Source organism: Lithobates pipiens, unplaced genomic scaffold, assembly GCF_037356315.1.
Source record: "Lithobates pipiens isolate NorthernLeopardFrog02 unplaced genomic scaffold, aLitPip1_a1.2 Scaffold_19, whole genome shotgun sequence".
NCBI classification, from domain to species: Eukaryota; Metazoa; Chordata; class Amphibia; order Anura; family Ranidae; genus Lithobates; species Lithobates pipiens.
Genome location: NW_027507764.1, coordinates 372,452,828 through 372,472,878, shown reverse-complemented (window position 1 = coordinate 372,472,878; position 20,051 = coordinate 372,452,828). Strand labels below are relative to the sequence as shown.

General features: G+C 43.4%; 1 protein-coding gene across 2 annotated transcripts in view; it reads left to right on the top strand.

The window, feature by feature from the left end:
- Positions 1-8,011: 8,011 nt before the first annotated feature.
- The window catches only part of LOC143996967 (cytidine monophosphate-N-acetylneuraminic acid hydroxylase-like), a 399,676-nt gene continuing 387,636 nt past the window's right edge, over positions 8,012-20,051 (top strand). Inside the window, exon 1 of one of the 2 annotated variants that reach the window (XM_077492297.1) lies at positions 8,012-8,137. Coding sequence is in view for 1 of the 2 variants with exons in the window: in XM_077492296.1 (XP_077348422.1) it covers positions 10,465-10,469 (5 nt within the window). In the remaining variant the exon portion in view is untranslated. Of the gene's footprint in view, positions 8,138-10,385; positions 10,470-20,051 lie in introns of those variants that run through there. The other variant, XM_077492296.1, reaches the window with a different exon arrangement.

The window sequence follows — 20,051 nt, the reverse complement described above, 5'->3', positions numbered from 1 at the left end:
CTACAAGTCCCATGAAGCATAGCAAGACTGACAGCCACAAGCATGAGACCCAGAGGCATGATTGACTTGTAGTTTTGCACCAGCTGGAGGTTGGCCAATTGCATATCCCTGAATTAGGACAATGTAGGAGACAAGCAACGTGAAAAGAAAACAAGAACCAAACTTAAAAATTTGAACAGACAAGACATATTTCAAGAAAAAGACATTTTTATTGCTCAGCTGGCATTGGAATAGCCCCCCTACCATTAAAATAGCTGACATAGCGGTCACACACCTCACGTGCTGTTTGGGGGGCTAAGCCAGGAAGGGCATGATCCAGCCCTGTCAGTTCTGGAAATATGAGTCCGGCCTCAGGCCCAATAGGCTGCAGGTACTGGTTACCTGAAAAGTTACGTAGAAAATTGTGCAGAATGCAGCAGCACAGAATCACATAGTTCAGTTTATATTCTGCAAGGTTGATCGCTGTCAGTAACAGACGGAACCGGCTGGCCATAATGCCAAAGGCACTCTCCACAACCCTTCTTGCTCTGGCCAGCCGGAAATTAAAAACCCTCCTCTCCGGGGTGAGGGTCCTTTGGGGGAAGGGTTTTATAAGATGTTCACTCAGACCGAGCGCTTCATCAGCCAGAAACACAAACGGTAGACCCTCCACATTCTCGGCATCTGGTGGCAAGTTCAGGCCACCAGTGATGAGACGGTGGCAGAACTCGGTCTGCCTAAAGACTCCTCCGTCAGACATCCGGCCGTTCTTCCCCACATCCACATAAAGAAAGTCACATTGTGCCGACACCACCGCCATTAGCACCACACTATGGAACCCCTTATAATTCCAATAGTAGGACCCCGAATGTGGTGGGGGCACAATCCTCACGTTTCCCGCCGATCGCCCCTCCGCAGTTGGGGAAGTCCCAACGGGCAGCGAATTGGGAAGCCACAGTCTGCCATTCCTGTGGCGTGGAAGGACACTGGGGAGTCAAACACAGGGGAAAAAAAAAAAAAAATAGTCATTAAATAAAAACAATTCATAACAACTAAAACACCAAGCCCCAATATAGCACGAACTCGTTCCCGAGTACGTCCACTCTCCATGGCTTTGAAACGGTCGGCTGGACAGACAAGCTCAACTGAACGCACTGAAGAACAGCCAGACCTATGAAGAACGACCTGAAACACAGAAACGAGCGGACCAGAAGCGCCTAATAACAGGTACCACAGGATAACAGGATCCACGCGTACCGAAAGGCAGATATAAACCTCACAGGTAGACTGCGCCGCAGTGAACGGACAAATTAAGCTGAAGTCTAAAAATCGCGAATCGTCTCTAACCAAACTTCTACTAACGCAAAGTCAGCAGAAGGAGCCCAAAGGGTGCTTTTGCTGTGTCTTGTACTTCCTGTTTCTAGTCCCGTCGTACGTGACGTACGTCATCGCGCACGGTTTCAGCGGACTGTTTGTTCGTCGTGTGTGGCCATGTCCGTCCATGCTAATTTTGAGCGGACTGTTTGCCGAAACTGTTTGACGGACAAAGTTGGGCGAACAGTCCCCGCGTGTGTACGCGGCCTTAGACCAAATTTTAATGGTTCAAAGAATGTCAGGCAAAATGGTCGGCCCTCACGCATGTTCAATTCATCAAATCTGGCCCTCTTTGAAAAAAGTTTGGACACCCCTGCTCTAAGGAAATGAACTTGCCTTTTTTATTTTTACAAAGTTCTGTTTAAATAAAGGTCGCAAATGGGGTTATTTACAAAAAGCAAATCCACTTTGCACTACAATTGCACTTGGAAGTGCAGTCGCTGTAAATCCGAGGGGAACATGCAAGGAATAAAAAAAACAGCATTTTAGCTTGCACATGATTGGATGATAAAATAAGCAGAGCTTCCCCTAATTTCAGATCTACCCCTCATATTTACAGCGACTATACTTCTAAGTGCACTTGTAGTGCAAATTGGATTTGCCTTTTCGTAAATAACCCCCAAAGTGTTGCTAATTTTATATTTTTTAACCACTTGCTTACTGGGCACTTAAACACCCTTCCTGACCAGACCAATTTTCAGCTTTTGGTGCTCTCACAATTTGAATGACAATTACTCAGTCATGCAACACTGTACCCAAATGGATTTTGTGTCCTTTTTTTCCCACAAATAGAGCTTTCTTTTGGTGGTATTTGATCACCTCTGGGGTTTTTATTTTTTGCGCTATAAATGAAAAAAGACCGAAAATTTCTTTGTTTCTGTGATAAAATTTTGCAAATTATAATTTTTTTTTCATAAATTTTGGCCACAATTTATACTGCTACATATCTTTGGTAAAAATAACCCAAATTAGTGGATATTATTTGGTCTTTGTGAAAGTTAGAGAGTCTACAAGGTGTGGTGCGAATCGCACAAAATTGATCACATCTGATGTACTGGTGGCCTATCTCATTTCTTGCGACCCGAACAAGTCAGGAAAGTACAAATACCCCCCAAATGACCCCTTTTTTGAAAGTAGACATTCCAAGGTATTTACTAAGATGCATGGTGAGGTTTTTGATGTTGTCATCTTTTTCCCACAATTCTTTGCAAAATGAAGATATTTTTTATTTTATTTTTTCTCACAAAATTTTCAATGTAATAGGTTATTTCTCTCACATGGCATGTGTATACCACAAATGACACCCCAAAATACGTTCTGCTACTCCTTCTGAGTATTACGATACCAAATGTGTGAGACTTTTACACAGCCTGGCCACATACAGAGGCCCAATATTGAAATAGCACCATCAGGCGTTCTAGGAGCATAAATTACACATTTCATTTCTCAACCACCTATTACATTTTTGAAGGCCCTGGAGCACCAGGACAATGGAAATGCCCACAAAGTGACCCCATTTTGGAAAGCTAACACCCCAACGTATAATATATGAGGCATAATGAGTCGTTTGAATGGGAGTTTTGGGAAAATGTGGAAAAAAAATGAAAACGCATTTTTTTTACGCAAAGTTGTCCATTTATAAGATATTTCCAACACATAGCATGTACATAGCAAAAATGACACCCCAAAATACGTTCTACTACTCCTCCTGAGTATAACGATACCAAATGTGTGGGACTTTTACACAGCCTGACCACATACAGAGGCCCAATATTGAAATAGCACCATCAGGCGTTCTAGGAGCATAAATTACACATCTTATTTCTCAACCACCTATTACAGTTTTGAAGGCCCTGGAGCACCAGGACAATGGAAATGCCCACAAAGTGACCCCACGTGGCATTGACGACACGTGGCACTGACAGATGGCACTGGAGGCAGATGGCACTGGAGGCAGATGGCACTGGAGGCAGATGGGGCTGACAGATGGGGCTGGCAGATGGGGCTGGCAGATGGGGCTGGCAGATGTCGCTGGCAGATGGGGCTGGGGCTGGCACTGGGGCTGGCACTGGCAGATGGCACTGCCAGATGGTGCTGGCTATTTGCTCTGGCTAATTGCTCTGGCAAATGGGGCTGGCAGATGGCACTGCGGCTGGCAGATGGCACTGGCGCTGGCAGGTGGCACTGGCAGGTTGCAGGTGGCACTAGCAAGTGGCACTGGCGGCACTGGCACTGGCGGCACTGGTGGTGGCAGGTGGCACTGGCGGCACTGGCACTGGGGCTGACGGATGGCACTGGCGCTGGCAGGTGGCGCTGGCAGGTGGCACTGGCAGGTGGCACTGGCACTGACGGCACTGGGGCTGACGGCACTGGGGCTGACGGATGGCACTGGCGCTGGCAGGTGGCACTGGCAGGTGGCACTGGTGCTGGCAGGTGGCACTGGCAGGTGGCACTGGGGCTGGCGGCACTGGGGCTGACGGCACTGACGGCACTGGGGCTGACGGACGGCACTGGGGCTGACGGGCGGCACTGGGGCTGACGGGTGGCACTGGCGCTGGCAGGTGGCGCTGGGAGGTGGCACTGGCGCTGGCACTGGCGCTGGCAGGTGGCACTGGCGGCACTGGCGCTGGCAGGTGGCACTGGCGGCACTGGCGGCACTGGGGCTGACGGCACTGGGGCTGACGGCAGGCACTGGCGCTGGCAGGTGGCACTGGCGGCACTGGCACTACTGGCAGATGGCACTGGGCTGACAGATGGCACTGGGCTGACAGATGGCACTGGCACTGACAGATGGCACTGGGCTGACAGATGGCACTGGCACTGGGGCTGACACTGGCCCTGGGGCTGACACTGGGGCTGACACTGGCACTGGGGCTGACACTGGCACTGGGGCTGACACTGGCACTGGGGCTGACACACAGATCGCTCTCCGTGTGAGGAGGGAGAGACACGGCAATGGGAGATGTTTACATATGAGATCATCTCCCATTGGCAGCTGCGATCGCGCTTTGAACGGCTGCTTTGATTGGCCTGTCTCCGGGAGACACGGAGAATACAATACTTCCGCGATGCGCGCCCCCGGCGGCGCGCATTGCGGAAGTAAACACCAGGCCGTCCAGGGACGGCCAGGCGAAGGAACCCGCCCGCTCTAAGGCCGTCATTCGGCTATAGGGCGGGCGGGAGAAGGTTAAGGGGAGTTATTGGGGTTTATTTACTACAGCTGAAAATTGTGAAATCAGGCTCACTTCTGCATGGAAATCAATCAGCTTCCAGGTTTTATTGCCAAAGCTTAACTGAACAAGCTTAGGTTAGAAGCTGATTGGTTTCTATGCAGAGGTGAGCCTGATTTTGCACTCTCCAGCTTTAGTAAATAAAACCCTAGCTGAGATAGCAGCTAGTTTACTGCATATAAACATAGGTGGAGTCAGAGAGAAGAGAATATAAAAATTGTTATACTTGTCTCAGACAATGCATACCTTGCCCTGTGCAACCTGCTGCTTCTTCTTGTCTGTCAGCGCTGCTCCCTCACTAGAACAGAACTTAGGTATGTACACACAGAGAATAATAGTGCTTAAAATCATGATTTGTCTTCTATTTTTTTATGTGTAATTATGTAAAAACCTACAATGTATATTGGGTTATCAATTCTACTAAACAAAAGGCAGTAGAACACTATTACAGCTGAGAAAATAATAAGCTGCAATGTCACAGATAATAGTGGCTAATAAATGTACTTATTCAACTTGCAAATACTTTAATGATTAGATGCTTTGCATATTATTATTTTTTTCTCTGGGTGGGTTTTGGTTTGATGCGATCTCTATTTTTGTGGTTTTGTCTGTATTGTGTCAAAGTTGCCTTCATATAAAATAATAAAAAGGACTTGATTCAAAATAGATGCTTTGTATGCTTTGTATAGCACTTTGGGGATTATTTACGAAAGGCAAATCCACTTTGCACTACAAGTGCAAAGTGCACCGAAAGTGCACTTGGAAGTGCACTCGCTGTAAATCTTGCTGTGTAGCTTGCACATGATTGGATAATAAAATCAGCAAAGCTTCCACTCATTTCAGATCTACCCCTCAGATTTACAGCAACTGCACTTCCAAGTGCACTTGCAGTGCAAAATGGATTTGCCTTTTGGAAATAACCCCCATTGTTTTACAATTTTAAAAGGAATTAGAGTGGTAATTATATGTAAAGAAAACTGAAAAAACAAATAGGGACAGGAAATAATCAACATGCAACTACTGAATTGTTTTTAACCACTTAAGGACCGCCGTATTGCCAATGTACGTCATTACAATGGCACAGGCAGGCACAAGCACGTACATGTACGTGCCTGCCTTCCAGCGGGTGGATACGGCGGTCTGGTTCGCTGCAGGAGCGATCCGTGATGAGGGGATGGCCGTTGGTTTCTGGCCATCCCCTCTCGATCGCTCCTGGCCAATGAGAAGCTTCCTCCCCTGTGTAAATGTAAACACAGGAAGGAGGAAGTGATGTCACACTCCTCGTGTCGGTCTTTTTGACCGGACAGCGCGGAGTGAAGACATCCAAGTAAGTGCACCAACAGTCCACTGACACATAGGTACACATAGGCACACATTTCACCCCAGTCACCCCCCAATCACCCCCCCGATCGGCCCCCGCCCCCCCTCCCCCCAGTCACAGTGTCACTAATTGCAGTGTTCATTTATTTACTGATCACTGCATTTAGTGTCAGTTGTGACTGTAAAAAGTGTCAGGGCAGCTAGTGTTAGACCCCCTTTAGGTCCAGGGTACCCCCCTACCCCCCTAATAAAGGTTTAACCCCTTGATTGCCCTCCCAGTTAACCCTTTCACCCCCTTTTACCAGTGTCACTAAGCGATCGTTTTTCTGATCACTGAATTAGTGTCACTGGTCCCGCTAGGAAGCTAGTTTTTTTTAGGTTTAACACCAGGTTTTTATAGCGTTAGGTACCCCGATATATAACCTAATAAAGGTTTTAACCCCTTGATTGCCCCTAGAGTTAACCCTTTCACCAGCGATCGCTGTATAAGTGTCACTGGTGACGCTGGTTAGCCAGTTAGTTATTTAGGTTCCCCGTCAGGTTTTTATATAGCGTCAGGTACCCCCATATAAATACCCAATAAAGGTTTTAACCCCCTGATTGCCCTTAGTTAACCCTTTCACCAGTGATCACTGTATAAGTGTTACGGGTGACGCTGGCAGGTAGTTCGCTTTTTATAGCATCAGAGCACCCGCCATTTATTACCTAATAAAGGTTTAGCCCCCTGATCACCCGGCGGGTGATATCAATTTGGTTTTAGGGTCAGAAAGGGTCTGCGTCGCCCCAGGCAGTGCTAGGTTAGTGCCAGTACCGCTAACACCCACGCACAAAGCATACACCTCCCTTAGTGGTATAGTATCCGAACAGATCAATATCTGATCTGATCAGATCTATACTAGCGTGCCCTTGCAATTTAGGGTCCAATAAAAATGCATTGTTAGCAGGATCAATCCAGATACCTGCTAGCACCTGCGTTTTGCCCCTCCGCCCAGCCCAGCCCACCCAAGTGCAGTATTGATCGATCACTGTCACTTACAAAACACAACACACATAACTGCAGCGTTCGCAGAGTCAGGCTTGATCCCTGCGATCGCTAACAGTTTTTTTTGTAGCGTTTTGATACAGTCGCTGACAGGCTAGGTGCTTTTTTACCTGTGAGTCTCACTAATGTACCCCTAAATTTAGAGCCCAAAATGGCAAAGCGAAGGTACACTAGTGAAGAGGCCTACACGTTTCTGAGCATGACAGATAGTGAAGAGGAAGACACTGATCTGTTAGATTCAGGCTCAGAATACGAACCTGTAGAGGACAGCGCCTCCATGACAGATAGCTCTGATGACGAAGATGAGGTCCCTGCTAACGTCAGGCGTACCCGACCTCGATCTTCTGATGTTGTTGAGGTGCAGGAACCGCAATTCCCTCGTATGGAGTATAGAGCCAGTACTAGCGCCGCTCATCCTTTTGGTGAACTGGCAAGCACCAGCGGCCTAGTACACCCTGGACGTACATCCAGCACTGCAGTATCACGTGGTGACGTGGCGAGTCCCATAAGTGCAGTTCAAGCTGGCGAGGTGGCAAGCACAAGTAGTGTCCCGCTGCCACCAAGAAGAAGACGAAGGCAGGCCCATCGTTCCCATAGTGCCCTTCCTGCAGAATTCGCCAATCCTGATTGGGTGCCCACCACTTCTGCAGCACCAGTACTTCCCCCATTCACTGCCCAACCCGATATTCAGGTGGATACAGATGATTTTACGCCACTTGATTTTTCAGATCTACCCCTTAGATTTACAGCGACTGCACTTCCAAGTGCACTTGCAGTGAAAAGTGGATTTGCCTTTTTTCGTAAATAACCCCCAAAGCGTTGTTAATTTTATATTTTAAGGGAAGTTATTGGGGTTTATTTACTACAGCTGAAAATTGCGAAACCAGGCTCACTTCTGCAAGGAAATCAATCAGCTTCCAGGTTTTATTGCCAAAGCTTAACTGAACAAGCTTAGGTTAGAAGCTGATTGGTTTCTATGCAGAGGTGAGCCTGATTTTGCACTCTCCAGCTTTAGTAAATAAAACCCTAGCTGAGATAACAGCTAGTTTACTGCATATAAACATAGGTGGAGTCAGAGAGAAGAGAATATAAAAATTGTTATACTTGTCTCAGACAATGCATACCTTGCCCTGTGCAACCTGCTGCTTCTTCTTGTCTGTCAGCGCTGCTCCCTCACTAGAAAAGAACTTAGGTATGTACACACAGAGAATAATAGTGCTTAAAATCATGATTTGTCTTCTATTTTTTTATGTTTCATTATGTAAAAATGTACAATGTTAATTGGGTTATCAATTCTATTAAACAAAAGGCAGGAGAACACTATTACACCTGAGAAAATAATAAGCTGCAATGTCACAGATAATAGTGGCTAATAAATCTTCTTATTCAACTTGCAAATACTTTGATGATTAGATGCTTTGCATGCTTTGTATAGCACTTTGGGGGTTATTTATGAAAGGTAAATCCACTTTGTACTTCAAGTGCAAACTACAAGTGCAAAGTTCACCGAAAGTGCACTTGCTGTAAATCTTAGGGGTAGATCTGAAATGAGGGGAAGCTCTGCTGATTTTATCATCCAATCATGTGCAAGCTAAAATGCTGTTTTTTTATTTTCCTTGCATGTTCCCCTCGGATCTACAGCAACTTTACTTCCAAGTGCACTTTCAGTGCAATTTCAAGTGCACTTTGCACTTGTAGTGTGCACTTGTAGGTATTTAATCACTGCTAGGTTTTTTATTTTTTACAAAAAAATAAAAAAGTCCAAAAATTTTATAAGAAAAATATTTTTCACTTTTTTTTTGTCAGTAAATTTTGTAACTAAGTAATTTTTCGCCTTCACCGATGTGCGCTGATGAGGCGGCACTGATGGGCACTGATAGGCTGAACTGATGGGCATTGATGAGGTGGCACTTATGGGCACTGATGAGAAGGCACTAATATGTCGCACTTATGGGCACTGACAGGTGTCACTGATATGTGGCACTGATGAGCATTGATAGGCGGCACTGATGGGCACTGATAGGTGGCACTAATGAGCACTGATAGGCGACACTGGTGGGCACTAATAGGTAGCACAGGTGGGCACTGATAGGCGGCATGGATATGCGGTACTGATGGACACTGATGGGCATTGATGGGTGGCACTGATGGTTGACACTGATGGGCATTGATTGACTGCAGTAATGGACAGCACTGATAGGTGGCATTGATTGCCAGCATTGACTGGCATCTGTAATGGGCACTGATTGGTGGCACTTTTGGGAAGTGGTGGGCACTGATTGCTGCCACTGGTGGGCACTGATCATTGGCATTGTTGGACACCGTTTTTTAACACAGTTTTTTTTACTTTTCTAATCAGGGCACTGATGATCAGTGCCCTGATTACATTCCTAAATGTTCCCCTGTGAGGAGATGCCGCTGATTGGCTCTCCTCGCCACACACTCTGTCAGTGTGAGGCAAGGATCGCCAATTACTGGCACTTCTTTGATTATATGTGACCGGCTGTGATTGGACACACCTGATCATCACATGTTTAAAGAGCCGAGGACTCGGCTCTTTCCACAGATCGGGGTCAGGCCGTGCCCTAGCAACATGGTACGGCCACGATCGTCACGCGCCCGCGCAGGAGCAGCTGCTCTGGGCCGCCGTCATATGACGGCGGCCCAGAACAAGAGCTGTACCGCTCTGCCGTCATATGACAGTGGGTGGGCGGCAAGAAGTTAAAACAGGTTCACCATTTTTTTAGGCACACCATTTTTTCAGATTGTGGTGTTTTATATTGATCCATTGGGGGTTATTTACGAAAGGCAAATCCACTTTGCACTACAAGTGAACTGTAAGTGCACGCTACAAGTGCAAAGTCGCTGTAAATCCGAAGGAGACATGCAAGGAAAATAAAAAACAGCATTTTAGCTTGCACATCATTGGATGATAAAAATCAGCAGAGGTTCTGCTCATTTCAGATCTACCCCTTAGATTTACAGCCACTGCACTTCCAAGTGCACTTGCAGTGCAAAGTGGATTTGCCTTTTGGAAATAACCCCCATTGTTTTACACTTTTAAAAGGAATTAGAGTGGTAATTATATGGAAAGAAAACTGCAACAAAAAATATATGGACAGGAAATAATCAACACGCAACTACTGAATTGTTTTTAATATAACCATGAATGAACATTGCTTTAGTAAACCATAAAGTATTTTACTGTATTACTATATACTATTTTTGCATCACAATATATTGTATTGCATTTTATTATAATACCATATCATATTTTACTATACATAGCAAAGTAAAAAATTACAGCTATCTGTAATCCCTGTATAACTATAAATACTAATACGGTATATCATATTACTTCAATGCACAATATTAGAATAATCAGCGCTACATCACCTTATACAAGTGTATTCTGTATATAAATACTGTATTTTTTTTACAGGCAAGCACAATTGCAGCAATTGCGCTGTAAATTAGAAATAAATACTGAGAACAATCACAGGAAAAGTCACAAGAAATATGATGTAGGATTTTTCTATGGCTATTACTATTTATGTTGCTTCTTAGCCTAGTTACATTTAAAAATACATTTCATAAATTTTAATAAGTCATATTGGTTCTCTATGCTTTTTTTTATGTCCATCTAAAAGTGAGCTTTAAAACTTTAACCGAAACATGAAATGCGTCTAAAAACTATAATCTCCAGTGCTGAGTTGTCACTCGGTTATGAATAGAGTAGAAATCTTCTAAAGGGGATCTTGATCCTGTAAAACCTGTCTTAGGCTGGATTCACACCCATGCAGATTTAGTGCTTTTTGCATTTTACAGATTTGCACTACAATCCATTTACCATGGTTTCCTATGGAACGCGTTCTGTAGTGCAAATCAGCAAAATGCAACAAGCACTAAAAATGCATATGTGTGAATACAGCCTAAGAGAGGAAAACCTGTCAGGGGTTTTAATCTATCCATATTCTGTCCAAAACTTTAACCAAAGTTTTGGTTTTATAGATTCTTTAACCTGTAGTCTAGACCTTAGTCCCTAATGCTGGCACAAAACTGAAAAGGTAGACCAGTGACTAATTTAATAATAATCATCAATTATAAGTCAATCCATGTTCTTAGTGAAAATGTTAAATGTTGCACGTATTCAGCTCTTTACTGTTCTCAATGAGGAACTGTTTTTCACCATTTAGTGCAGAAATGTAATTTGTACACTAAGAACATGGATTGACTTATAATGGATGATTATTATTAAATAGAAAATAGTTAATTCCCAGGGATTTCCAACAAAAGACCATAAATAATTTGAATGTGTTAGAAGGCTGATTTAAAAATCTCAAATCCACATCACAGAACATTTTTTTCTTTTTACTGAATTACACAAAAAATATGTTTCTTACATAATTGGAAAATAATAATTAAGTAAAATGAGTAAATTTGTAAAAACAATACAACTTTTTTTATTATTAAATGGATAGATTTTGAGGCAGGGAAACTTTTTTTTAAACACTTGCTAACCAGACACTTACACCCCAAGCCAGTTTTCAACTTTCGCACTTTGAATGACAATTGCGCAGTCATGCTACACTGTACCCAAACATATTTTCTATCATTTTCTTCACACAAATAGAGCTTTCTTTTGGTGGTATTTAATCACTGCTGTGTTAATTATTTTTACAAAAAGAGACCATAAATGTTGAAAAAAAAAGTTATTTTTTTTTCTGTCAATAAATTTTGTAACTAAGTAATTTTTCACCTTTACTGATGTGCGCTGACGAGGCGGCACCAATGGGCACTGATAAGCTGAATTGGTGGGCACTGATGAGGAGCACTTATAGGCACTGATGAGCACTGATAGGCAGCACGGATAGGTGGTACTGATGTGCATTGATGGGTGGCACTGATAGGCATTACTGATGGGCATTGATCGACAGCAGTGATGGGCATTGATGGGCAGTACTGATTTCCAGCACTGACTGGTATCGCTAATGGACACTGATTGGTCACACTTGTGGGCACTGATTGCTGGCATTGGTGGGCAATGGTGGGCACTGATTAGTGACACTGTATTTCTATATTGTAATCAGGACACTGATGATCAGAGCCCTGATTCCATTCCTAGATGTCCCCTTGTGAGGCGATGCCGCCGATCGGCTCTCCTTGCCACACATTCTGTCAGTGTGAGGCGAGGAGAGCCGATTACTGGCCTCTCCGTGTTTACCTGTGACCGATCACATGGTGCCGCGGGCACGTGAGAGCGGCCTTTCTGCGATGCCATCACATGACGGCGTCCCAGAATGAGAGCCGCACTGCAGGCGGCAAGCAGTTAAACTGCACATGCATATAGGTAATTGTTTGCCACTATCTGCACATCTGCAGGAAAAAACCTTTGCATGGATTTTTGAAGGAAATTGTGAAAAAATAAATTTGAGCCAAAATAGGTGACTTCCTCCTATAACAGGGTGAATGTGTAAAATCACCGATATATGTGACTGCACAGCTGCTGAACAGTTACAATGATACACCACACCAAATTCAATATTGTTTTCTAAATAGTGCAGCACTGTGTCTCATTAATTAATGTGCATGCAAAATTTATATATTTTTTTTTCCAATTCTATTTTTATTTTCAATTATTATAAAGCATTACACATAATTAAACAATTTTCAAACATATATATTACATACATAATAATCACATTTATTATTTTATTTCCTCTTCCCTCCCTCCCAAAAAAAAAAAACAACAGAGAGGAGGAAAGGGGGAAAATGTACATCTAACCTCTCCCCCTCCCCCACTTCTCTCTCCTCCACAGATCCCTCCCTCCCCTTTTTTCCCTCCTAGTTCCTTAATTTTTTACCAATTTCCTATGTTGTCTCCAGGGAGTCCAGACCAGGAGGCACCTTTCATATGTATCTGATTCTTGTGCTAAGAGTATCTCCATTCTCTCTATATTATCCATTTCTAAAGCCCATTCATTTATCGTAGGAGACTGGGTTGATCGCCAGTGCCGTGGTATCACAGTTCTTGCCGCCGTCAACCAGTATCCTAAAAGATTCTTTTTAACATTTTTATAAGTTCTTGGTAACATAGAGAGAAGGGTGATTTGTGGTGTATTTGGGATTACCTCCCCAGTGACTGTTGTATATAATTGCATAAGCTTTTCCCAAAATCTAAAAATTAGGGGGCATTCCCACCAGATGTGGAGCAATGTGCCCTTATTTCTATGGCACCGCCAGCATATATCTGATTTTTCTGGGTATATGCGGTGGAGTGTCACTGGACTCCAGTACCATCTTGAGAGCAATTTGTAATTCGTCTCTTGTGCTTTGATCGACGGTGATAAACAGTGAGAGAAATTAAATGCCTTCTCCCATTCCCCAACCTCAATTTGAGCGTTGATCTCATTAGCCCATTTATTTATATATTCTGGGGGCTCCGGATGATTTTTAATAATAAACATCTTATACAGTACTGATATAACATGATTTGGATTTTGATCTTGTGTCAGAATAGTTTCAAGTTGTGTTAAATCTCTACCCAGAGACTTACTTGAATGAATTTTACACCAAAATGACCGCAACTGCCAAAACTCCAACATTTGCATAAGTGATGGGCGCTGTGTAGGGAATTTATTTAATAAAGACGGAATTGTCCCCTGGCATAAAATATTACTCAGTCTATAATGGGATTCCCTATTCCATATAAGAAAACTTGTCCTATTTAGTGCTGGCGGAAATAAAGGGTTGCCAAATAAAGGTGTCATAGGTCCTTCATAGGAAGAAAGTTCTAATTTTATAGCTGTTTTGCCCCATATATTCAATACATGAGATGTGAGAGAAGGCATAGATTCTAACAACTCTCGATTTAAATTACTACCAGACAGATCTAACCATGGCAACACCTTTAAGTCCAATTGATTCAACCCTTGCTCTATTTTTACCCATTGTTTGGTTTCCGAACAATAGAACCAGTCCACCAGTCTAGTCAAAACAGCCGAGACATAATAATAATATAGATCAGGTGCACCTGCACCTCCTTTCGTTTTTGGTAATGATAATAATTTCTTTTGTAGTCTTGGTTTTTTATGTCCCCAAATAAATTTTGTAAAAGCCGATTGTAAAGTGGAAAAAAATGATCTAGGGACACCAATTGGGATAGTTTGAAAAAAATACAAAAACCGCGGTATTATATCCATCTTTAATATATTAATCCTCCCAAACCATGAGTATTGCTTAACATCATATTTTTTTAGATCTTGTAGGGTACGTTGCAGAAGAGGAACATAGTTCATTGAGTATAAATGATTTGAATCCGGGGTGATTTTAACACCCAAGTATTTTACAGCTGCAGAGCAAATCCTAAACTTAAAATTAGCTCTCAACATTGCAACCTGTTCGGGTACGAGCGTCACATTAAGGATTTCTGATTTTGATACATTTACTTTAAAATTACTTAGTTACTTACAAAATTTATATTAAACATTTCATGATCAAAAAAATATATTTTAAATGAAAAAATGAAAATACTAAAAAAAAAAAAAAAAAAACTGTTCATCTGTGTCAGTGCTTCCAAAACAATCACCGTTGTGTGTGTTTGTCCTCAAAATATCTGGATATACTAATATCCAGTGCACACCTCCACTAGCTGAAGTGCCTGCTCATCTCAAAGACGAATGTATATGCATAAACAAGTCGCTCCTCGTGTCCACCACAATGGATCAACTTTTCACTCTCCAATGGTAATCCTACAGTCTTCAGATTGCTCCTCTGTGTAGGTTATAGACATGAAACAACAAACACAAGTGCCATAGTGTATTCTGCATGTTTATTAACATCCAGGTGTGCACTGGATATTGGTCCTTTTGAGGATGAACACACACAACAGTGATTGTTTTGGAAGCATTGACACAGATGAACTGTTTTTTTTTCTCCAATTTTTTGACATTTTTTAATTTAAAATATATTTTTTTGATCGTGAAATGTTTAATATAAATTTTGTATGCAAATTAATTAATGAGACACAGCGCTGCACTATTTAGAAAACTATTCTTCAAGGAAATGTTTGCTAGCAGGGAACATGTCTAAAGAGCGCAGATGATGCTTCTCTGAGGCACTCTCTCTGAGCCAAGACTGTTTGTGCACATGTGCATTGTCTGTATGTGGAATATGTGGATTTTTTTTTCCAGGCAAGTGATTGAGAGCATGTCGTGGTATGTGTTCTTTTAGATAAGGGCATCACGATTTTTAGGCCTCATGCACACTGGACATTATAAAAACGGCAATAGTGTTAGCTGTAGAAAGCTATAGCTGTAGAATGAGTTTTGCATAGTTTTTGCAGTAGCATTTTTAAAAGTTTTTTTAGCTGTCGTGTTTTTTAGTAAAACTATAGTCCAACAAAAGCTTATTGCTCAAAAACACTGATAAATGCAGAATAATGGAAAATTGAATTTCAAATACTTACCGCAATTTCCCTTTCCTGACGAGCTCCGTGTCAGTCTACCATTGGGTATGCTCCACCCATACCCCCACCTGCAGGACCTCATAAAATTTGACACCCTCCCTCATGTCAGTGTTCCATAACTCGATTTCCGCACCTGGGTGGGACCAGGTGCGGATATAGAGCTCATCAGGAAAGGAAAATTGCAGTAAATATATGATATTCATTTTTTTCAATTTTCCTGACAGCTCCAAGTCAGTCTACCACTGGTAACTAACTAGCTAACCAGAGTGGGATAATGCAGAAACAAAATAGGGTTAATTATGGCTTTTGGCTAACAAGTTAACTGTTAAAAAAATGAACAGTTGTCAAAAATGACAGATCTATGCGATAATGAGAAATAAAGGTGTGTATAGATGACCACTTTGCCGCCTTGCATATTGACTTCATTGAGTCTCTACAGGCAGCTGCCCAGGAGGTTGGGACACTCCTTGTGGTGTGTGCAGTTATTCCTGCCGAAAGGTCCAACCCCCTAGGGGCAGAAAAATTGGGCCTTAGGCACTGGTGCTGGTGCCACAACACTGCAACCTCTCCCATATACTCTAGTTGTAGTGCAGGAATGAGCCCTGCTGCAAAGTATTGCATCAAAAATTGTAATTACACGCCCCAAGGGGCTGAAAAATTGTGCTTGCGTAGCCCCTTGAACGCCTACAGAGCACCGCTGGTTCTGAGGACAAATCAGCACAGGAAAAAGGCCATGGAGGAAGACGAGGAGGGGGTTGTTTGATGTGAAATATGTGGAGAGACAGCACAAGCCATTACTGTACATAAGCCATGTTTGCTAAAAGACCCAGCAGGAACAGGAAACACAACACAGGAAGAAGTACAACAGAAGTACAACAGAGATGCACCATAGAGTTGCATTTAAAGAAACATTTAAAGAAACATACCATCCATAACATCTCCCCCTTTTATGAACACTGTGAAATTCAAAAGAGACTCATCAATAACACATTCCACAGGTTAAGTCTCGTAGGTGGCTTTGAAAATCTACCACTACGGGTGAAGACTGACTCTGCAATGATTCCTTTAGCCCTCTCTGAAGTTACTGGGCTCCCCTCATCACGTACTGGCATGCTCTGCGCTTGACAGCTGTTGGGTATACTTGCTTGCCCAGAACTATCATTGCCGTTGGTATGAAGCATTGCCTCTGTACATGTCTCACTGTCAATGGGTGAGTATGTCCTTGTGATACTAGGTGAGTCCGATCAATCAATGGGATACTGAGATTCAGGCTGCTCTGCTACTCTCAAATCCACTTGATTGTGGTGAAAGAGAGTTCCTTCAATATCCACAAGATAAGAGCGTGGTGCAACCTTTTGCAGACAAGTACCTATTCTCCAACGGCCTGTTTGGTCTCCAGGTAATGGTTTCATAATCGTTCTCCAATATTCAATTCTGGCAAATCTGTGGCCGATGTGTCAAATCGCACCTTTGACACTTGTCTCTTAATCCTTAACTTGTCAGTAACACTTTGTATGACAGAGGGTTCAAGCAGCCTATTTGCTACTGGTAAGGAGGTCTTTAATCTCCTTGATATCTGTCTTTGTGCCGGACTACTATCCATGCCTTCAGTCGGAGTGTTTCTCAAATGTAAAATGGCCTTCCATGGGTCTTTACCATCACTTTGTGCTTTCTTGCATAATTTTTTAACAACCTTTATAGCTGATTCAGCTTTGCCATTAGCCTGTGGATGACGTGGTGAGGAAGTAACATGCTCAAACTCCCATTCAGTGTTCAATGACTATTAGGCAGCAGTACAGTGCCTCATCCATAAGGAAGTGCAGTATCTTCAAAATATTAAGGCAAGTGTCCACTTCAGCCATGATATTGCACTGCATCCCCATTGATTTACACCTCATATATGTTGGCCATGTGTCAGCTCTGCAAATTACTTCTGGGGATACACCCCTAAACTCCGCCCTTAGGCTTATTGTCGAATGTGCTCTCATAGCATTTGATGGAGGTTCTAGGCTTCTTGCCTGATAAGCTCTCTTGATGGTTTTAAGAGATGGCGCGGGCAATGCCCTGGACGCAGTCTCCCTGCTACTTGCTTTGAAGCTTGATGCTCTAGAGGGAAACCATGGACCTTGCAGACTAAGGGGGGTGCTGTACAGCCCTGGAAGCCGTTCCAGGAGTGGAGGGAGACCCATGTCACTCCAGGTAGTGGAGTATGTGTCCTACCTGTCTCCAGAGACCAGTATCCCGGCCCCCCCACTATCTGGACCGGGGGGGGTCACCCTTGTATGGTAGTTTTTCAACCGAACTGAGGGGCTTTGCCACAGGAAAGAGGCTGAACCTACGTGGCTGACCAGATGAACCTAGCAAGGTGAGGGCAAAAAATATATAAAAATCTCCCTTTAGTAGTTGTAACCATCTGAGCATTTGAGGAACAATAAGAGAATACCGCCTTGGGGGAGGCGACTTATTTAAATATAGTGTAATCAGTCCAGATTGGGCGAGGGTCAGAGCCTATACCCATACGTGTATGCTGTCATGCTTGTGTTAGGAAAGCCTAGTTTTTCAGTTTTTATCAGAGTTAGAGCATTTTTCCAGCTGAAAAACTCCTCTCAAAAAACGTTAGTGCTGGGGGTTTTTTCTCCAGCCAGAAAACGCCCCTGCCAAAAAGCGCTGATAACAGCCTATGGGGGTTATTTACTAAAGGAAAATCCACTTTGCACTGCAAGTGTACTTGGAAGTAAAGTCACTGTAGATCCGAGGGGGACATGCAAGGAAAATAAAAAAACAGTGTAGCACTAACCCCCGAAGGAGCTGCTGGTTTAGTTTGGGCCTGCACTCTGCTAATGAACCCCCCTTGTCTTGACTCAGTCCCCTTGACACAGCTGTGGTGCAATATGAATGTGTAATGAAATGGTGAGAAACAACCCCACAATACACAATACAATATAATATACCTGTATTATTACCAGGATACCCAACGGCTCCACCTGCTGAGAGAGAACAATACTCCACACAATTGAGGTACTTAACCATAAAATACTTTATTGTAAATTTCGGTAAACAGGTGATCACTTTAATTGTACTGTCACTTTAACATAAAGCGCCAGGACAATGAATAAGAACAACAGTTATACAAGGCTACTCCTACTTTAAAAGCTAGTTGCAAGATCTTGTTATTAGTACACAGTCTTTAATCTTTGTTGCTAGCTATGACAGTCTTTTATAATTTGTAATCCAAAAGGTAAAGAAGTTAGGTTGAACTTAAAAGTGATCCTGTCACTATCTCTTTAAGCGTTCCAAGGATTCTCTCTGGTATGGTGTAATGCCCAAAATGCAATGAGGAGTAGGCCTTAAGCCTGCCTAAATTCAGTTTCTGTGAGCTTCTTCCGTGGTACTACAGGTCCCAGCAAATACTGTATATGAGTCTAACTGAATGTAAATGCGCAACAAAAGTGTGGGCCGCAACCCGCTCACCGGCTGGATCTGAAGTCCTGTTCAACAGCTCTGGTCCGGTGCACTGTAGTTTGCTGCAGTGCCGACTGACCCCGCCACAGCGCTCCGCTCCGCTGGGTGAACCAAGTCCTGTGCTGCTCTGAGAAGTGTCTCTGGATCCCTTCCGAACTGGTCACCGTGTCTCTTACACTGTCAGCTGACTGGCAATGTCTGTTGCTGCAGCGCTCCGCAATGGCTGTAGGCCGCTCCTCCTGAAGACCTCCTCACAGGTCCCCACAGACAGACCATGCGTTCGGAAGAGACCCAAAATGGCCGTGAGGGGTCCTTTTATAATCTACCCAGCATGCAGTTCTGTCCCAGGTGACCACAGGCAGGGCACCTGGCATCCTGGGTAGGCAAAGGTCAAGTAACAAGAACATAAACAGAGTCACTTCCTATGATGCTTCTCAATGTTCAAAAAGAAAATCCAAGTCCATTTCTTGCTATTGTCCGCTAGATGGCGCCAAATACTAAGTCATAATAATGTCCATAGACTTACATTATAATACATTTAACAACGGATCATTAGGCAGAAATGTCAGCGCTACAACAGCATTTTAGCTTGCACATGATTGGAGGATAAAATCAGCAGAGCTTCCACTCATTTCAGATCTACCCCTTAAATTTAAAGCGACTGCACTTCCAAGTGCACTGCAAGTGGACTTTCAAGTGCACTTGCAGTGCAAAGTGGATTTGCTTTTCGTAAATAACCCCCTATGTGTGCATGGTGTACAGGACGCCGTGGCTGGGTCCTGGAAGGACGCTATATTTCACCTCTGTTTGGGTTGTGGTCTTTTTAAATGAATAAAATTGATTAACCCACCTGTGTCTTTAAAAAACAAGACAGGAAGTGGTAGAGTGGTGTGGAGGAGTGGAGAAGACATGGTGGATGGTGGATGGTGTTTATTTTGGACTGCAGCAACTGAAGTGGACAGCAGTGTCCTGTTTGGAAGGCTCCTGGCAGGGGAAGCTACCTGCCATCAAGATCAAGCTCTGTTTTGATAAGGACAGCTATTCTGGACTTTGCAAGTCGGTGAGACTACAAACCCTTTTTTCCTTTTGTTTTTGGCTGCTGTAAAGCTATTTAAGTTAATAAACCCTTTGTTGTATGAAAAGCCTGTGTCCTGCGATCTACCTGGTCCCCCGAACA